The sequence below is a fragment of the Telmatherina bonti genome (genome assembly GCF_933228915.1).
Source record: "Telmatherina bonti genome assembly, chromosome: 8".
NCBI lineage: Eukaryota > Metazoa > Chordata > Actinopteri > Atheriniformes > Telmatherinidae > Telmatherina > Telmatherina bonti.
This window is the reverse complement of record NC_136626.1, coordinates 16,001,180-16,017,934: the sequence shown is the minus strand read 5'-3', so window position 1 is coordinate 16,017,934 and position 16,755 is coordinate 16,001,180. Positions and strand designations below refer to the sequence as shown.

At 37.3% G+C, this 16,755-nt stretch overlaps 1 protein-coding gene across 1 annotated transcript in view; it reads left to right on the top strand.

Moving 5' to 3' along the window:
- LOC306759240 (ephrin type-B receptor 1-like) overlaps window positions 1-9,923 on the top strand; it is a gene marked incomplete at both ends in the record, with an annotated part of 98,948 nt that extends 89,025 nt beyond the window's left edge. Inside the window, 3 exons of the mRNA XM_079244809.1 lie at window positions 8,353-8,549; window positions 8,661-8,819; window positions 9,812-9,923. Of these exons, the coding sequence (XP_079100935.1) occupies window positions 8,353-8,549; window positions 8,661-8,819; window positions 9,812-9,923 (468 nt within the window). The remainder of the gene's footprint in view (window positions 1-8,352; window positions 8,550-8,660; window positions 8,820-9,811) is intronic.
- Window positions 9,924-16,755: the final 6,832 nt, after the last annotated feature.

The window sequence follows — 16,755 nt, the reverse complement described above, 5'->3', positions numbered from 1 at the left end:
TGAATTTATGCATTACAAAGTCTGAGAAGTGTGTCGGGGTCAAGTAGAGTTCACCGAGCAAGCGGAAAAAATCCCCAGCACTGCATTTAAAGTACTAAAGTAGATGCGTCAAATTACTTTGACTTTACAAGCACACTGACTTCGACTCATAACTTTGAATGTACAAAAGAAAAAAAAAAGAAAGTAAGTACAATAATAGTACAATAATAATATTTTATGACTTGGTTAAAGGAATAAAAATACACCGTATAGAAACGGCTCACTTTGCAAAGGCTGAGACTAGACATAGCACAAAATGTAGCAGACAGTTAAAACCAGGTTTACAGGGTCAACAGTCAAACACGGAGAGGCAGAAGAAAACTGAAGTGTGAAAAATAGCGAAGGCCATGAAGGAAGCCAAGAAGAATAACCAAAGACTTGTGGATCACTTTGTCAGTAGGTTAAAACAAAATAAAATGTGGCAATGGAAAAGAGAAAATAAAATGAGAAGGAAATAGAAGTCAGGTGAATACGGATACCGGAAATAAAAAAAAAAAAAAGCTACTTGATTTAAAATGAAAAATACATGATTCTTCTACATGTTAAGGGGATCTTCACAGTTTAATAAAAACTGTCATATGCATTAGAAAGTTGTGCGCTCAAAAAGCTAATGGTGGGATTAGTGGACAGTCTGACTTATTGCGGCACCATGGCCACAGCAGCCGTCTGGTTCATCATGTTGGAAAATGCATGAAAAAGAAACTTTCAGATCTTGAGTAGTATCACAAAACAAAGAGAGCAATTTTAGAGGAATTTTAGATAAATATTTTCTTTGAATTTTAGATTATATTTATACACCATCTAACACTCAGGCAAACCATTTTTTTTTTGGCAAACCAAAAAACTACAGGAAAGGCCTTTTTTTCTTTTTTTTTTTTAAATTTATTTAGTTTATTCGACAGGAACAATGTACATCAGCATTAATCACAAATAAAAAAATGCCTAGTACCAGATTATAGCTCTCAGAAGTAATTTCCATCTGTAGTCCCTGGACTGACAAGACACGCAAACGTGAATTAAACACAAAAAAATGTTAAAAAAAAAAAAAATACAAAGAAGGCTCATAAAAATAAATGCAATATAATAATTCTATTTTATTCATCAGTATAATCACAAGAAGAATTGATGCAATGATCACCTGTCAGTGGATTTAATCTTGTGCACGTTGTTGTTAACAGAACATTTGTCTGTAACACATAATTGCTATAAGCAGATCAAAACTCAGAATTGAAGGTTGATGCTATTCACCATGTAAGAAAAATTTATTTGGGTGTTTCATTTGGATGTACTATAAAAGCTTTATTTCAACAAAAAACTTCTACAAAACTTGTAATTATCACTAAAGCAAACTTTGATATTATATACTGTGTATTCATCTGTCATTTGTGAAGCTAACAGAATACTGATTGCACCTCTAATGAATGAATCATGAAAGCCGCTGACAAGGCAGATGATAGTAATTCCATGTATGATATGCAAAAAATCCTGCAAGACAGACATTATTTCAGGGCTGTGCAGATAACGAACATATTAGATTGCACTTTTGAAGCCATCAGGCTACAACACACGGGGTGGTTTAAACATTTACAACCATCATAATTACAGCTAGGAAGACATTTGAAATAAATCTTTTTTTTTCTTTGTCTGTGACACGGGGTGGAATAATTTCTGATAATAATTGCAGAACTTGATAATTCCCTTCTTTGATTATTTTTTTGCAGCAGTAACGCAACTTCTCTTGAGTTTGAATATATTTGATAACACTGCATTCAAAGCTACATAACACATCAGGAATGCAGAATTCCTGCCTAAAAGTTTTCATGGAAAGGCCTTAAAAGATTTTTAGTGTTCTCTGTACCTGTGTCGGCTTAATGAAGTCAAATAGCCTGTCTGTGTGAAAGGTACCTAACTCTACATCAGACGCCGCTGGAAATGTTTTTTTTTTTTTTTTTTTTCTGCTTAGAGATAAATGTCTTGGTGTTCTGGCTGCATGCTGGGCCAAGATCAGACTCCCAAATGGAATTTACGTCCTTTTAACCAATCAAACAAGTTCAGTAAAAGTGCACCTGTTTAATTGGCAGGAATCACAAAGGAGTTGTAAACTGCTTGTGATTTTTTTCTTATGCATGGCTCTCTCTCTGAATGAAGTAGCAAATCAAAAATCATACATGCAATATAAAGAATCCCTTTTACAGCAGCAAGTTGCTTTCTTTAATATCCTGAAAAAAATGCCAGTTCACAAATTAACTGAAGTCATATTGCAAAAAAAGTAACTTGTGTCAGAATTGTATTCGCTTTGTGGTTCATATTTACATTCATGGTAGGTTCAATTGTTTTAAACATAAAACAAGGCAAACTCCTATTCATGCTTGCAAAGGAGCTAGACCACATTATTATCAAATCCCTTCAAAAATCACTCCTGACCCTTTGATAGTACTACATATGTTAGGCTTTTCTGTTTAGTTACCTACCAGCCACCATATACTCCAAACCTGCAAACATTAGTGTTAATCAAACCTTTGAGGATGATCTGGTTCGTCGTCCCTATTTCAGGATTCCTTAAAGTGGAACTATTATGTGCATTCCAGGCTAATTTATTTTTATTTCTGAGACCAGAAGGGCTGGGATTGATCGAGTTATTGTCACAAATCGCTTTATTTACTTCAGACCGACTCTCTCCGTAAGCTGTCAGATCATCCTGTGGGCAAAACGAGTGGATTGAGACTCTTCCGCATTAAGACCCGCCTCCCTCCACCGCGCTACATCGGGAGCGCGCACCGCAACTGCTTTCGCCGTCATTGTAACATCTCATAAACAGAAGGATTAGGCTAATATGAACTCAATAAAAAAAAAACAAAATACAATGTCAACACATAGCATACAGCCCTACATGTTGGAACCTGAATCAGAGCCTGAAAACAAAGTGGAAAACAGCAACCCAACGAATGCAGCAGGATGTCTCTCTTTGGTAAACTCACCAGCCATCGTTGGAAATAACTTTATCCGACATTTTCCACCCACCTGATGTATTTGTACATGCCCTTGTTAACCAGTAGAAGGTAACCAATCACTGAACCTTATCCCCCGGGACGTCACAGGGATTTCGAAGTAGAAAAACTCTCTAAAACGACGCGTTTTTTGTTGCCATGGAAACCGAACTGACAGCGTGCTGGAACTCAAACTCAAACTCAGACATGCGTTTAGGTGATAAAAAAAACGGTGCCGTTCACATGTCTGATGAGGATTCAACACTGTAACACTGTAGAAAGCTCAGAAAACTCGAAATACCATAATAGCACCCCTTTAATAATAAATTGGACATTTCTTTTTCTTTATTTGCAGTCAGGTTCCATTTTAAGTGGAGTTAGACTTCCTACTACTTTCCCAACTCACACCTAAACAATGCCCACATTTACAGGAGGTGGAATTTCTCCTTGATTTGAATAAAAGTTAAAGCTGGGGGGTAGCTAATGTTGGGGAGCTAGCAAGAGTTGAAAGTGGCACCCTGTCTTGGCTCCTCCCCCTGTTTTTTTTCTTACCTCTGCCAAGGAGGTTATGTTTTTACCAGCATTTATCTGTTTGTCTGTTTGTGTTTAAGATAGCTCAAAACGTTATGAACGGATTTTAATTAAATTTTCAGGAGTTGTTGGAAATGCGAAACGGAAGAACATTTAATTCTGCTTGTGATCCGGATCACCGTTTGGATCCAGGAATTTTTTTAAAGGCATTGATGGAGATTTGCACGCTCTGAATATTTTTCTAGTTCGCAGCTTTTTCCACCAACAATTTTCTCTTTCTCGGCTGTTTAGCGAGAGGAGGCAAATAAACCGAGCCGGGTCGGGGAAATCCTCCCTGCATTTTCTCAGCCATGTTTGCCTTCTGAGTTTCTTATTCACTACTTTGTATTTTCATCCTAAAACGCTATTTATATGCAGGGTGTGGCTATCAGGTATCTGATGCGGGAGGAAGAGGAGGAGAGCTAGGAGAATAAGCTTACAAAATATAAGAAGTGAACACCTTCAATTTGGCCCGAACGTTTTAAACGGTCAGAGTTTTTACAGATTTACAGTAAACTGAGGGGTCTAACTATATTTCTTATTGTTCATGATTACAAAATGTAGGGACTTCTATCAGGATGCGGAACCATTTTACCCAGAGTATAAAGAATATCTCTGAGCAAGATTACCTAGCCCAGCTTTAAATCTGCTTTATGGAGAGGAAAACTTACAGTGTAAACGCGTAACACTGAAATAAAGATGACAATTCCAAATTAAACTTCATTCCAAAATAAGTAACAGATTTATACCCATTTCAAATCTGAATTGTTGTTTTTTTTGCCCTATTATATCCGTTCATTCCACTTTAAATTAATTCTGGCCGTTCTGCACATGTCCTGTCGCAATGATGCACATATTCCACATGGTCTTCTGCCTTTCTTCTCTTCAGCTGCTGACAAAAACGAAGTAGTAGACTCGTGTGAAGTTGGTGCTTCAAAATTATATAAAAATCAAAGCAAAAGATGGTACTTATGTTATATCCATGTTGTAGCTGAAAAGAAAAGCAGGAAGTGCAGGTTTTTTTTTCGTGGATGTAAGTACGCTGCAATCGTCTCTGTTCAATCAGAACCTTTTCAATCACCCAAAGTAAAGGGGAATAAATGTGTTTTCCACATTAAACTCCATTCTAATTACTATTTAAATGTAAACACACATATATCACAATATTTTTTTTTTTTTTTAAATCTATTAGGAATGTCTCTTGTGTTTGTAGGAATATTTGCATCTTCATCTTCAGACATCATATAATTAAAATGGATTCCAGATGTTGAAAGCTGAGAATGATTTTCTGAGTGCTTGTCATTATCATTATGTACAGGGTGTTTTCCAATTTCCAGTAGTTTTTCTGGGTGAGAAGAAGGTTCCTGTGTTTGACTGGAAGTCTGGCTATTTGTCTGGGTAGGCAATGTGATGGAGGGATTCTACTGTTCAAAGATTTTTAACTCACCCTTTCCCTAAAAGACTGAGTGGACATGGCCATCTAGCGTGAAATTAATCGACACCACAGCACCAAGTGTATTGTTGGCAAGTGTTATGTACGCCAAAACCATTAGAAAATTTTTCTTTAGTATCGCAATACCCGTGTGAGGTTTTTGCTCTGAATTGTACGTTAGCATTGATAGCCATAGAAAAGATATATTATTACATTTTGGCACAGAGAAAAATCAGCTCCCTGTCATGTCTGAAAATGACCTCCTTTTGACCTTTAGATAGAAATATGATACTGTATTGTAGAGGTGTTAGTTTTATAGTTTTTTAATTATCTCTTCTTTTAAAGAGTTCATCATTTCTGTGAGTGAGGTCGGTGACAGGGCTGGAAAGGACCATTAGTGGCACAAAGATTTAGGTAAAAGGAAGAACAATCTTTATTAGGGATCCAGGAAGGCTTGAGCAGATCTGTTTTGTAGCGGCTGGTTTGGCACAGAAGGAGTCGAACCCCAGCCACCTGCTTAACTAGCAATCTTATTACCACAGGACCAACAGGGCTGGCTGCGAGTAGACAGACATGGTGAGACCACAGTAGTCCAGGAGATTACACAGACTGGAGAATGTAAATGAAAAGAAACTAAATGAACCATTCTGATCGACTGTCTTTCCAGAACATGGTTTACAGGAATCCAGATCCAGAACAGGGCTGAGATGCAAGGTTATGGTCAGAAACAGGCAGGGTCAGCTCATGGGAATCAATCCAGGATTGAACACTGGAAAGTATGTCATGGATGCAAATACAATCTGACAGAGAATGAATGAAACTAGACTGCCTGCGAAAGCAGACGATGGAAAGCAGGCGGAAGCAGCGACACTGATGAAAGGGAGTGGCCGAGTCGGAAAACAGGAGGAGCAGAGCGAAGTGCGACCCACCAGCTCCAGATTTTGCCAGGATGTTAGATTAGTTTAAACAGTTATTTTGATCCAACTAAACAATAAAGATGATGAGGTGGATTCAGTTGTTGTGCAGTTAAAACTGTTTCTTTGTGCGTACATGAGAGAGAGAGATGAACCTACATATGTTACCAGGCAAAAGTTTGGACACACCCAGACCTTTAACAGTGAGAGGAGGCAAAAAATAAAAACAATAGCAGTGTAAAGTGGGACCCAGTTTATGTATGTGAAGATTCGGGGTGTTGAGGATTTTAGAGGACTTTAGTGTCACAGATGCTATTTATGTGATCACAAAAAGATTAAAGGAATATTCTATGAATACCACAGGCAGTAGTGTATTTTTCTTTGATCTTTCACAACTAAATGTTGCTACCTGCCACTCTGGTCTTGAAAATGACACTGTAATATAGACTAAATAGAATATGATCCAGTTTGTAATGTAGTATTTGTAGATTGACGTTAAAAGAATGTTAAATATCCAAGATGAAAGGGAAGGGAACGTCACCGATCCAAATCTGTCAGAGGATCTAAATCTCATGTTGTGAAGATGAGTTGAGAAAGAGACAGAGATGGAGGAAGGGGATTATTATTCATGCAGTGTTTCTGAAAGTTAAGTATGATTTGACTAAAATTATGCTTTGTCCTTTTGGACCCTGGGTCAGCATGTTATTAGTTAAACCAAATATTACTTCTGACTACATTTTTTTTTTTTTAGCAGCTATTGTTCCGGACAGAAAAATTGTGGCCCTGTGGGACACAACAATCAACTTCATATCTTCAATAATTATTTCACAAAAACAGACATTTTAAAGGTTTATTTTTAAAAAGGCAGAAAAATGACCACAAAGTTTTAAAGAGTTTATTGGGTTTCAGCATAATGTGCTGAATGTGACCAGAGGAAGGAGTCAAACAAGAGAATAGTGTGTTCAGAACAATGCAAACTTATGAAAAGGACACACATCATGATCAGCAGCAGCATCATCACTGTACATAATCAAGAAAATACATTTAAAACAAACTCTTTGCCTTAATTAAAAGTGGTGGCAAATAAAAAACGTTTAAGCCTTCATTTAAAATCCAGACATTTTCTCAGCTATCCACACCAACAAATACAACATTCGAGTCATATATAAATCTTCTTTCACGTACCAATACAGGGTAGAGCAAGTTTTTACAGATCTACTCTTGATTTAAAACTATCTAATGATTGTCAGGAAATACTTTACAAAGCGTTTTTTGTCATTATCATCAAACCTTTCAAATCTGGCTTATGAAAAAAGATAAACATATATTTTCTTGTTTTAAACAACTTACGTATTTGTTGTTTTTAGGCCTAACCCTTTGCATAACCATTTGCAGCTGACATTTTCAAAATAGCACCTTAAGAACTGCTTGTTCCTGCACAATATGTCTTAATACAATTAGAAGCAAAAAAGAAAAAAAAGAAAGTGTCAAACTGTAAAAAAAATGTTTTTTTTTTTTGTTTTTTTTTTAAAAATGTTTAAATGCAAGGATGATGCAAAGGTCACAGGAACTCATGAAACAAATATGATACATTGGGCTTAAATGGGGTTTTTAATGACACATTGGTTTGTGAGATTTACAAATCATTGCATTCTGGTTCTACTTGCATCCCAACATTTCAAAATTTGGCTTGTAAATGAGTTTTTTGATGTCCTAACTATCTGACGGAACAGCCAGAGGCTGTCTTCACCTAATATACCAGCTGTTTCCAGCCTTTAAAAGGTCTATTACCAATTTGACCTCATGATGGCCTCAATCGCTGTATGAAATTGTATTTCAAACTGAGCAGGTGCAGAGAGTTTGTGCCAGCAGCCTGTTGTGCCTGGAAATAATACTGATGAGGGTGAAGGACAACAACGCCATGGTGGACTGTCACATAAAAACCCCGATTTGAGCAATAACTGATAAGCAATAATGAAATGGTCTGTTGAACTTTAGGGAATAGCTGATGATTCTCTGCAGATTTATCACCTCAAAAACAGAACTTGAATGTTCCACATTTAACTTATTTGCAGTTGTAGAAGGCTGATAAAAGTGTGTGAAAATATTAATGAGGTGATAACTGCAAGTGAGCAGCAACCACCTTTTTTAGTTGAAAATTTGGAAGAATCCCACAGAATTTAAAGTCCTGATGGTCCTGACGATGTAGACTCAGTTAAAAATGACACAGATATTTAAATGTCACGGATGATGGACTGATTAGCAATACGAATATTTGCAGGAAAGTCATTGCAACATGTATATTCACACATACTTACTTAACCTTTGCCTGAGCTTCATTATAAGGATACTACTAAACAAGCCTTAATCAGAGCCTTTTTCCTACTTTCCTTCCCCTGCTGCCCTCCAGGTGATAAATGCCATAGAGCAGGATTTCAGGCTGCCAGCTCCTATGGACTGTCCAGTGGTGCTGCACCAACTGATGCTGGACTGCTGGCAGAAAGACAGGAACGCACGGCCAAAGTTTCCTGATATTGTCAGCATGTTGGACAAAATGATACGCAACCCTGCCTCTCTCAAAGCCGGCACCAACAGCATGGCTCCTGGGTGAGCAGAGATACAAACTCATTTACATACACAAACTCTTTTTATATCAACCCTCTGTTCTATGATACCAGTGATGCTCTAAGCCCATCTTATCATATCTACTCTCTGCAGTCCTCCTCATCATCCCTTGTTAGACCGGGGAGCTCCGGACATGAGCAGGGTGAGCTCAGTGGAAGACTGGTTGGCTGCACTGAAGATGACCCAGTACAGAGACTCCTTCATCGGCTCAGGCTTCATTTCTTTGCCACTTGTCACACAAATCACAGCTGAGTACGTCTACACAATAAATTGCCTCTATCTTTGACTCAGATCTTATCAGCCTGCCTCTCATGCTGCAGTTTTATCCATTTTATTCTGGTGTAGCACCTAGTTGGCTTACTGGATGTCGGTGAACACCTACCTGTTTTTATTGTTTTTTGGGGTTTTTTTTTTATATATCTAGCTGTCATATGGACTTCCATACTTTTTAAAATCATTCACCATGTCATAAAAGGTTTTAAAGACCCCCACAGAATTTTAGTGCATTAAGATTACATAATTATTGATTTAGTTGCAATTCTATGTACTGACTAATAAGTGTGTCGTAATCAAATCCAGTAATTTGCAAGTTTTCTTACTACTCTGAGCAAAATGCCAGCATCACACCTGTAGGCCCTGATTCGCTGCACTTAAAATGTGTCAAATGCGGAAGGTACATTTTGCCAAGGGAATTAATTAAATATCATTTGAAGACTTACTGGTGTGATGAAGGCAGAAATGAGGTCGATATTCCAGTTAACTTTATTTAAAACTCTTCATGCAGAATGAATGACTACCTGGGGGAAATAAAGGAGGGACAACCTGCATGAAAGTTCACATTTTGTGGCTTGTTAATTTCTTCTTGCAACATAAATTCATGGTGCATGCATGTTTAATTAGATTTTAGGACTGAAGCTGTGTGGGCATGTATATTTTATTCTTTTTTTTTTTTTTTTTTTTTGCCATGGTTTAGCATGAAATGCCCAAAATGTCTTGTTAGAGGAATACTGTAAAATTAACGATATATTTAACCCCCATGTTTTAATATGTATGGAAAACATCCAGGAGATGGATATTCCCTTTTACGTGCTTATTCACAGTGCCAGTATTTACACTCACACCCTTTCTGTTCCAGTGCAGTGTTTATGATTAATGATGATTAACTGAAGGAAAAACAAACACACAGCAGCTGTAAATATGAATGTAAATCTTTGTGATGACAAATTTGACTCTGTGTTTTTCAGAGATCTGCAAAGGATTGGGGTGTCCCTCGCTGGGCACCAGAAGAAAATCCTGACCAGTGTGCAGTCAATGAGGCACCACACCGATGACCAGTCGCCTACTGAATCTGTGTAGCTGAAAACATCACAGCAGTCTTCAGGCGCTCAACCCTTGGTTTTTATTCACATACATGTTTCCTGGTTATGGGGATATCCATATCTACATCTGATAGTCATTGTGACTGTTACTTTGATTGGCCAGATTTGTCTTGCAGTCACTTGACAGACTTATCTTGCCGTTTAGTTTGTAAATTTGGAATACCTCCTGGAATTTAATGTACAAACATTTGTTTGTTCCACAAAGTAAAAGCAAACTGAAGAGACACTGTGGGGGGAAAAAAAACAAGCAAAAACAAAGAAAAGTATCTGACCTTAAGGGTCTACATCATGTATCATCTGAAAAATCTTTCAAAATCTGCTCTACACACCACACAGATAGTGTTGTGCAAAAAAAAAAAAAAAAAAACTGGATGAGCAGATATTTCAATAGAGACACAAACTGGACCAAAAGCCTGAAATAAAGGCTCTTTAAATCTGTTTCTGGAGACGAGATCCCGTAGCAGGCCTTCTCATCTCCAGCATGTTGTGTTGTTATTTCCTTATTGTGTTGGTGAGAATTAAATCCAGACGAGTCAACAGGTCGAATGGGACCTTTCTAAACATCTATCTTCATATTGAAGAGTGTGTATATATTATGTGGAAATATTGTTTCGGATTTCCTCATTTGCTTTCACTTTAACAAACCGTATCTGACAGCACAATGACACAAGGGTGTTTGGCAATCATCTTCCTCACTACAGATGACAAATAAAACAAAACAAATTTATATTTTTTGTACTTAGCATACCGACAGTTTGGCAGTATAAAATGTACTGAAAGTACTTAATTCAGACAGAACTTATAACAGATGTTTTACAATCAGTTGTCCTCCAAGTTCATCAAGTTACAGGTCCAACTGTGTACAACCCCACTTCCAGTACGTCTGTAAATAAAAAGTGTACAATGATCTGATTTTTTTTTTTAACTTATATTCAATTAAATACACTATAAAGACAAGATTTTTTTTTGTTCAATCTTAAACTTAAAAAACAGGACTCTTATTGTTGAAGCTTTGGAGGTGGAATTCTTTCCTATTCTTTCTTTATGTAAATCTTCAGTTTCTCAACAGTTTAGGCTTTTAGTTGTCATATCTTGTACTTCATAACTCGTTACACATTTTCCATGTGTGGACAGGACCGAAGTGCAGGAAGGCCAGTCTAGTACCTGCAGTCTTACTACAAAGCCCAACTGGTGTAAGACCCGCAGAATAAAACATTGTTTTGCTGAAATAGGCATCTCTTAGATGGCAGCTTATGTTGTTTCAATACCTGTATACACTTGTCAACATTCATAGTACCTTCATGTCTAAGTTGCCCATGCAATGGGCACCGACAGCCCCCTACCATCACAGATGATGGCTATTGAATTCTGTGCAGGTAACAATCTGGATTTTTCTCTGGCCCAAAGGACAAGATGTTTGTGGTTTCCAAAAAACAACCTGAAATGTGGACTCGTCAGGCCACCACACACTTTTCCACTTTGCGTCAGTCCATATCAGATAAGCTCAAGCCAAGAGAGGCTGGCTGCATTTCTTGGTGGTGGTGATGTAAGGCTTTCGCTCTGCATGGTGGAGTTTTAATTTGCACTTGTAGATGTAGCGACAAACTGTGTTGACTGACAATAGTTTTCTGAAGTGTTCCTGTGTCCATGCAGTGATATCCTCCACACAATGATGTTGGCTTTCAATGCAGCGTCACCTGAATCATGGAAGGTCATGGACATTCAGTGTGTTGGTTTTCAGTCTCGACACCTGCATTCAGAGATTCCCTCATATTCTCTGAATCATTTGCTGATTATTATAAATTGTAAATCATAAAATCCCTAAATTATTTGCAGTTGTACTTTGAGAAACATTGTTCTTAAGCGGTTGAACGACTTGTTCAGACAGTTGCTGACAAAGCGGTGAACCTCGGCCCATCATTGCTTGTGAACGACTGATCCTTTTGAGGATTGTGCTTTCACACCCGATCATAACACCTCCCTGTTTCCAATTAACCTGTTCACCTGTGAAATGTTCGAGTCTTTTAGTGCCCCTGGTTGAAGTCTTTTTTTTTTTTTTTTTTTTTTTTTTTTTTTTTGGACATGTTACAATCATTGAATTCAAAATTAGTGAATAATTGATTAGAAAAAAAGATTAATAAAGTTTATATTTTGAACATTAAATATCTCATCTTTGTAGTGCATTAAACTGATTTGCAAATCATAATTTTATTTCCGTTTTACACAAAGTTCCAACTTCATTGGAACTGGGGTTGTAATTACATTAAGATATTAGAACCCACAGTGGTATTGTTTTCCACTAAGAAGCAAATTATATGCCTGCTTGGTGTCAAGGAACAAAGCGGCTTAAAAGACATTGTGAAAAGAAGCATTGTGAGCTACTCAGATGCAACTGTTGCAAACACCCAGAGAATGGCAGAATAGGTATTGTCATCCATTGTTTATGTGATTTAAACACAAATCCTAAAGCTGCCAGACATTCAGGCATTAATACAGTGAATGAAGCAACCAGAAATCCAACACTCCTGTTCCGTCCACACAACTAATCTAATTTCCTTAACGTGAATGGCTGCCATCCAGGTGGCAATCATCACTACAGCAGCCGGCCTGGCAGGGTACTCTGCATTCATTTTTTTTTTTTTTCCCTAATTCACTGGTTGCTGGAGTTGTCCTTGTTGTAAAGGTCTGTTTTTACAGTCTCATGCCCAGACTGACATCTTGCATCAATTCTGCTGTGCCGGTTTGCAGATAAAATTAAGTAAAGTGACCCATCTATGTTGTTATCTGTGGGCACTCAGCTTTTAAAGGCAATTTATTTGTGACAGGCAAAACTCTCACATGTAATGCAGTAAAAAAAAATTCCTTTCGGTCTGGAAGGAAGTTGGCAACATATTTATCATGTCAGTACTTAATGTGGTATTTGAATCGCTAGTTCTCTCAAAGTATGATATCAAGAAAGCCTGATCTCACTCTGGGCACCCTGGTGGAGCAACAGTTTTATCTCAGCACTGAGCAGATTAGCAGATGTGAAACAACAGCAGCCTCTCTCTGCCTTCAAACCTCTGGTCATGCATGTGCAGCCACATCTCCAGGATTACAGCTCCATAGCTACGGTTGGACATGATGATTTTGTGTGTCATCAGCTGCAAGCCAGCTTCACAGTGACAGAAAGTGACAGCGTTTGTTTGTTTGCTTTCACTGTTACAATACAGTGTTTGTGTTTTGTCTCGCACCGCTGCTCTCCACTGCTGGGATGCCCCCAAAGTCTTTTCATTTATGAACATTGTGACATTGGGAGGTCTGCGGCCATTTTCAAACCTCTGAACATTTTTGTTTTTTTTCTTTCTATTTTTTTTTTTTTTTACTTGCTAAAACTGCTCCAACGGCGCAACTGCAATTGCATTTGTTGCCTGGCAACGGTGGCTTATTGAACATTTTATCAGGAAGTATTGAGATCAACTGGGAGCGTGTCAGTGGTTCAGAGGCATAATTCATTGTAAATAGATGCCTCTGGAAAAAAGAAAAAAAAAAAAAAAACGGTCTCAGCGATGGTTCAGGGGTTTAATAAAGAACTAGACAACTAGTGTGCCTAAAAGCTCATATTGAATGCCACCTAAAAAATGTCATGCAGAATAAATTAAAGCTATCACTGCTGGAAAGCATCTTACCACACTATGTAATATCCATAGCTACCTGTGATGTGCTGTTTTTTTTTCTTTTTTTTTTTTTCAAACTAGACAAACTTTTAGAGCTGTTTCACATGAGGATGTGCAATCTTTTTTTTTTTGTTTGTTTTTCAAAAGCAAAAATAATTGACAGCACATCTTGTAGTTAAATTGTGTTAGGTCTGAGTCTCAGCAGAAATAGTCGCCACAAAGAGTGTGTCCATATGAAGGAATGATAATAAATGAGTTTCTTCCACATCTCGACATAAAATAATACATTTCTTTTGAAATATCATGCCCTGTAAAAAAGATGGGGAACAATCACAGCGCACTGGGAAAGCAGGCCAACTTTTGAAATAAATCAACCTTAAATTCATCGGATTAAAAAAAAAAAAAACTTACTTTAAATATGTTGGTAAATTTTGCATGTGGCTACAGAATTGCATAATTTGTACTGAAAGCACCAAATAGCCATTTACGGCTTATGACAATGCTGCATTTTTTACAACATACATTGTACATGTGTTATAGTGAGAATAGTGAGATTTGCTTTTATTTTTTATCTTAAAAGATTTACACTTTTGTTTAACTTGTGATGAAACTGATGCTTTGAAACAGCAGTTCACAAACCAGAGAGATCACACCCACCATGTTTTCTTTTATTTACAGTCTATGGCTTAAAACGCTTTTTAAACGATTTTTTTTAATTGGCATTAATGATTGTGATTTGTTAATCTTGCTGGATAATGTTTGATCGACAGTAACAGACAGATGGTTCATCCAATCACCTGCCAAGCATTTTTTGAAATAGTTTGCCATTTCCAAACACTTTCAAACAGTGACTTCCCAGATGGTTCCTTGAAGCGCCCCATCTGGTGTGTCATTTTAGCACCGAATTACAAACCTGTACATTTCAATCAATTCAAATACCAGACAAATAGAGGAATACTAAAGACATTTTATTGCAGTCTCAGGAGTAGACTGGATGTGTACACTGGAGCAAGTCGGTAAACTTAGTGCTTGTTAACCTGTTACTTTGTGGATGCTGTTCCTTTTGCATACAATGTGCCCTTGATAGACTACTTCTAAGTTTAAGAGTGATGTAATGACTGCTGTGAATATTGACTAGGTGCAGTATGCAGAGGCATCAGCACTTTATTTCCCAGCAGGGCTTGCCTTTGCAGTCTCATTGCTCTAAATTTTGGCATGTTACTGCCACCTGGATAGTGTTGAAGCATTGACAAAAATGTAAATCGCATCACTCATGCTTATCTGTGCAGAAAAACAGAAAGCTTGACATCGAAAGAGGCATTCATTTGCAAAAGATATGGTTTAAGGTGAACACTATGAAGAATTCTTGAAGATCCTTGAAGGATTTATTGATTGCAGCTCCCCCTTATTTGTAAAAGTCCCATTTTACACATTCATGAGCTGCTGTGATTACTGTTCATGGTAAAAATAAATGTCTTTTAAGTTTATTTCAGAATGGCAATACAAATGGCAGACAGAAAAAAAAGCTCTTCCTTTGTCATTATGACGGTCTGATCACAAAATCTGACATTTACCTCACGTGTCTGCGATAAGAATGTGATTTAGACCAGCAGGGAGTAAACACAAATAGACCACTAAACAACAAAGCAGGCCAAGAAACGTGAGGTGCGTCTCCTTCGGGAGCTCTACGGTGAATTTTTCTTTAAATTGGAGGTGATTCTAAGCTGGTTAGACATTGATGCTTTTCTCCAGCGTTGTTACTCTGGTGTAATAGCTCCTATAAGTGAAACTGGAAATGAGAGCAGATGAGTTATGATGAGTGAAAACGTAAGAGGGAATACAAGGGACTGGGATGAGAGGGAGAGGGAAACAGAATAGCAATGAAACTGGAGGGAAGGTGGCATGAGAGGCAAAGCTCGTCTTGTGTTTGAATAAAAATGAGTCTGGGTGTGAAGAGATTACCCTTTCTTTTTGTCTTTCTCTCTCTGCTCTACCCAGCTATCCTCCTTCTTCTCCTAATGCCCACAGCCTCCCTGAATAACTCACTCTGCTTCCAGTCCACATTTCCAGTCTCTTTTGAACAGTTTAAAGACAGGCAGTCGTTCTATTTTAGATGCACTCTTCTCAAAAACATTTTGAACTCGTTTCTCTTGAGGATATGCCGACACACATCTTCTCACAAAAGCATGAGCAGAATTTTGTTGGAAGGTATTTTCAGGAATATATTTATGTCACAATAATGAAAGTAAAGGTATCTTCCTGTCGAGCTCTTTTGTGTTGCATCCACTTTATTTTAACTAACCACCGTCTTGCTACTAACACACAACATGCAGAAGAGGTTTCCTTGATTTTGCAGAGGTTTATACTTCTAACGAGACAAAACGTGCTCAAAGTTTGTCCCTTGTAGGGACAAACTGTGATGCATCGATCAGTTATTAGCTAAAAATCTCCAACAGCCTTGAAATTTGGTTCATTTTGTTTTCTTTAGGATGATTTATAATTGCAACAAAAACCCTTTACCATCTTATAATAATTGATTCAAATGTCTGTAGTGAGATGACTGATGACCAGATAAGCCAAAAACTACATATCTTTCTATCAGATACACCTGCATTTTGTTTTTAATGCACATTCAAGAAGTATTCGTATTATGATTCCCTAAGTTAGTGAAGTAAACTTTTATTATACCTGATCAGCAATTCTTTGCTCCTGAGCAATTAGCTTAAATACATCTGGGCCATAGTACAGCCTCCAAAACCATCGCTGCAAATCTTTAATCAGACCTGCATTTCTTAATAGTTCTGCAGAAAAATAAATAAATAAAAGTATTGTTCTGATTAGCCTTGATCCTAAAACTGTGAACATGAAGGATTTTTATTTTTTTTTACCCTAGTGTAGAAATGTTTGCTTCCCAAGTGAGGCTTTTTGAGGTTTATAGTGAGTGTTTTATCCGATTTCCTAACATTAAATCAATCCACCTGTACAAATGTGTTACAAGAACTTTTCTTCCTTTTCATTTTCTTATGTTTATTTTTGTTCTAACTGCTTGCCATACTTTTCAGTATGTTAGTAAAGTATGTTTTTTCTTGCAAAGAAAAAAAAACAGCTCAATAATCAGCTGAAGTCTGCCTTTTTTTTTTGATAACTTAATAC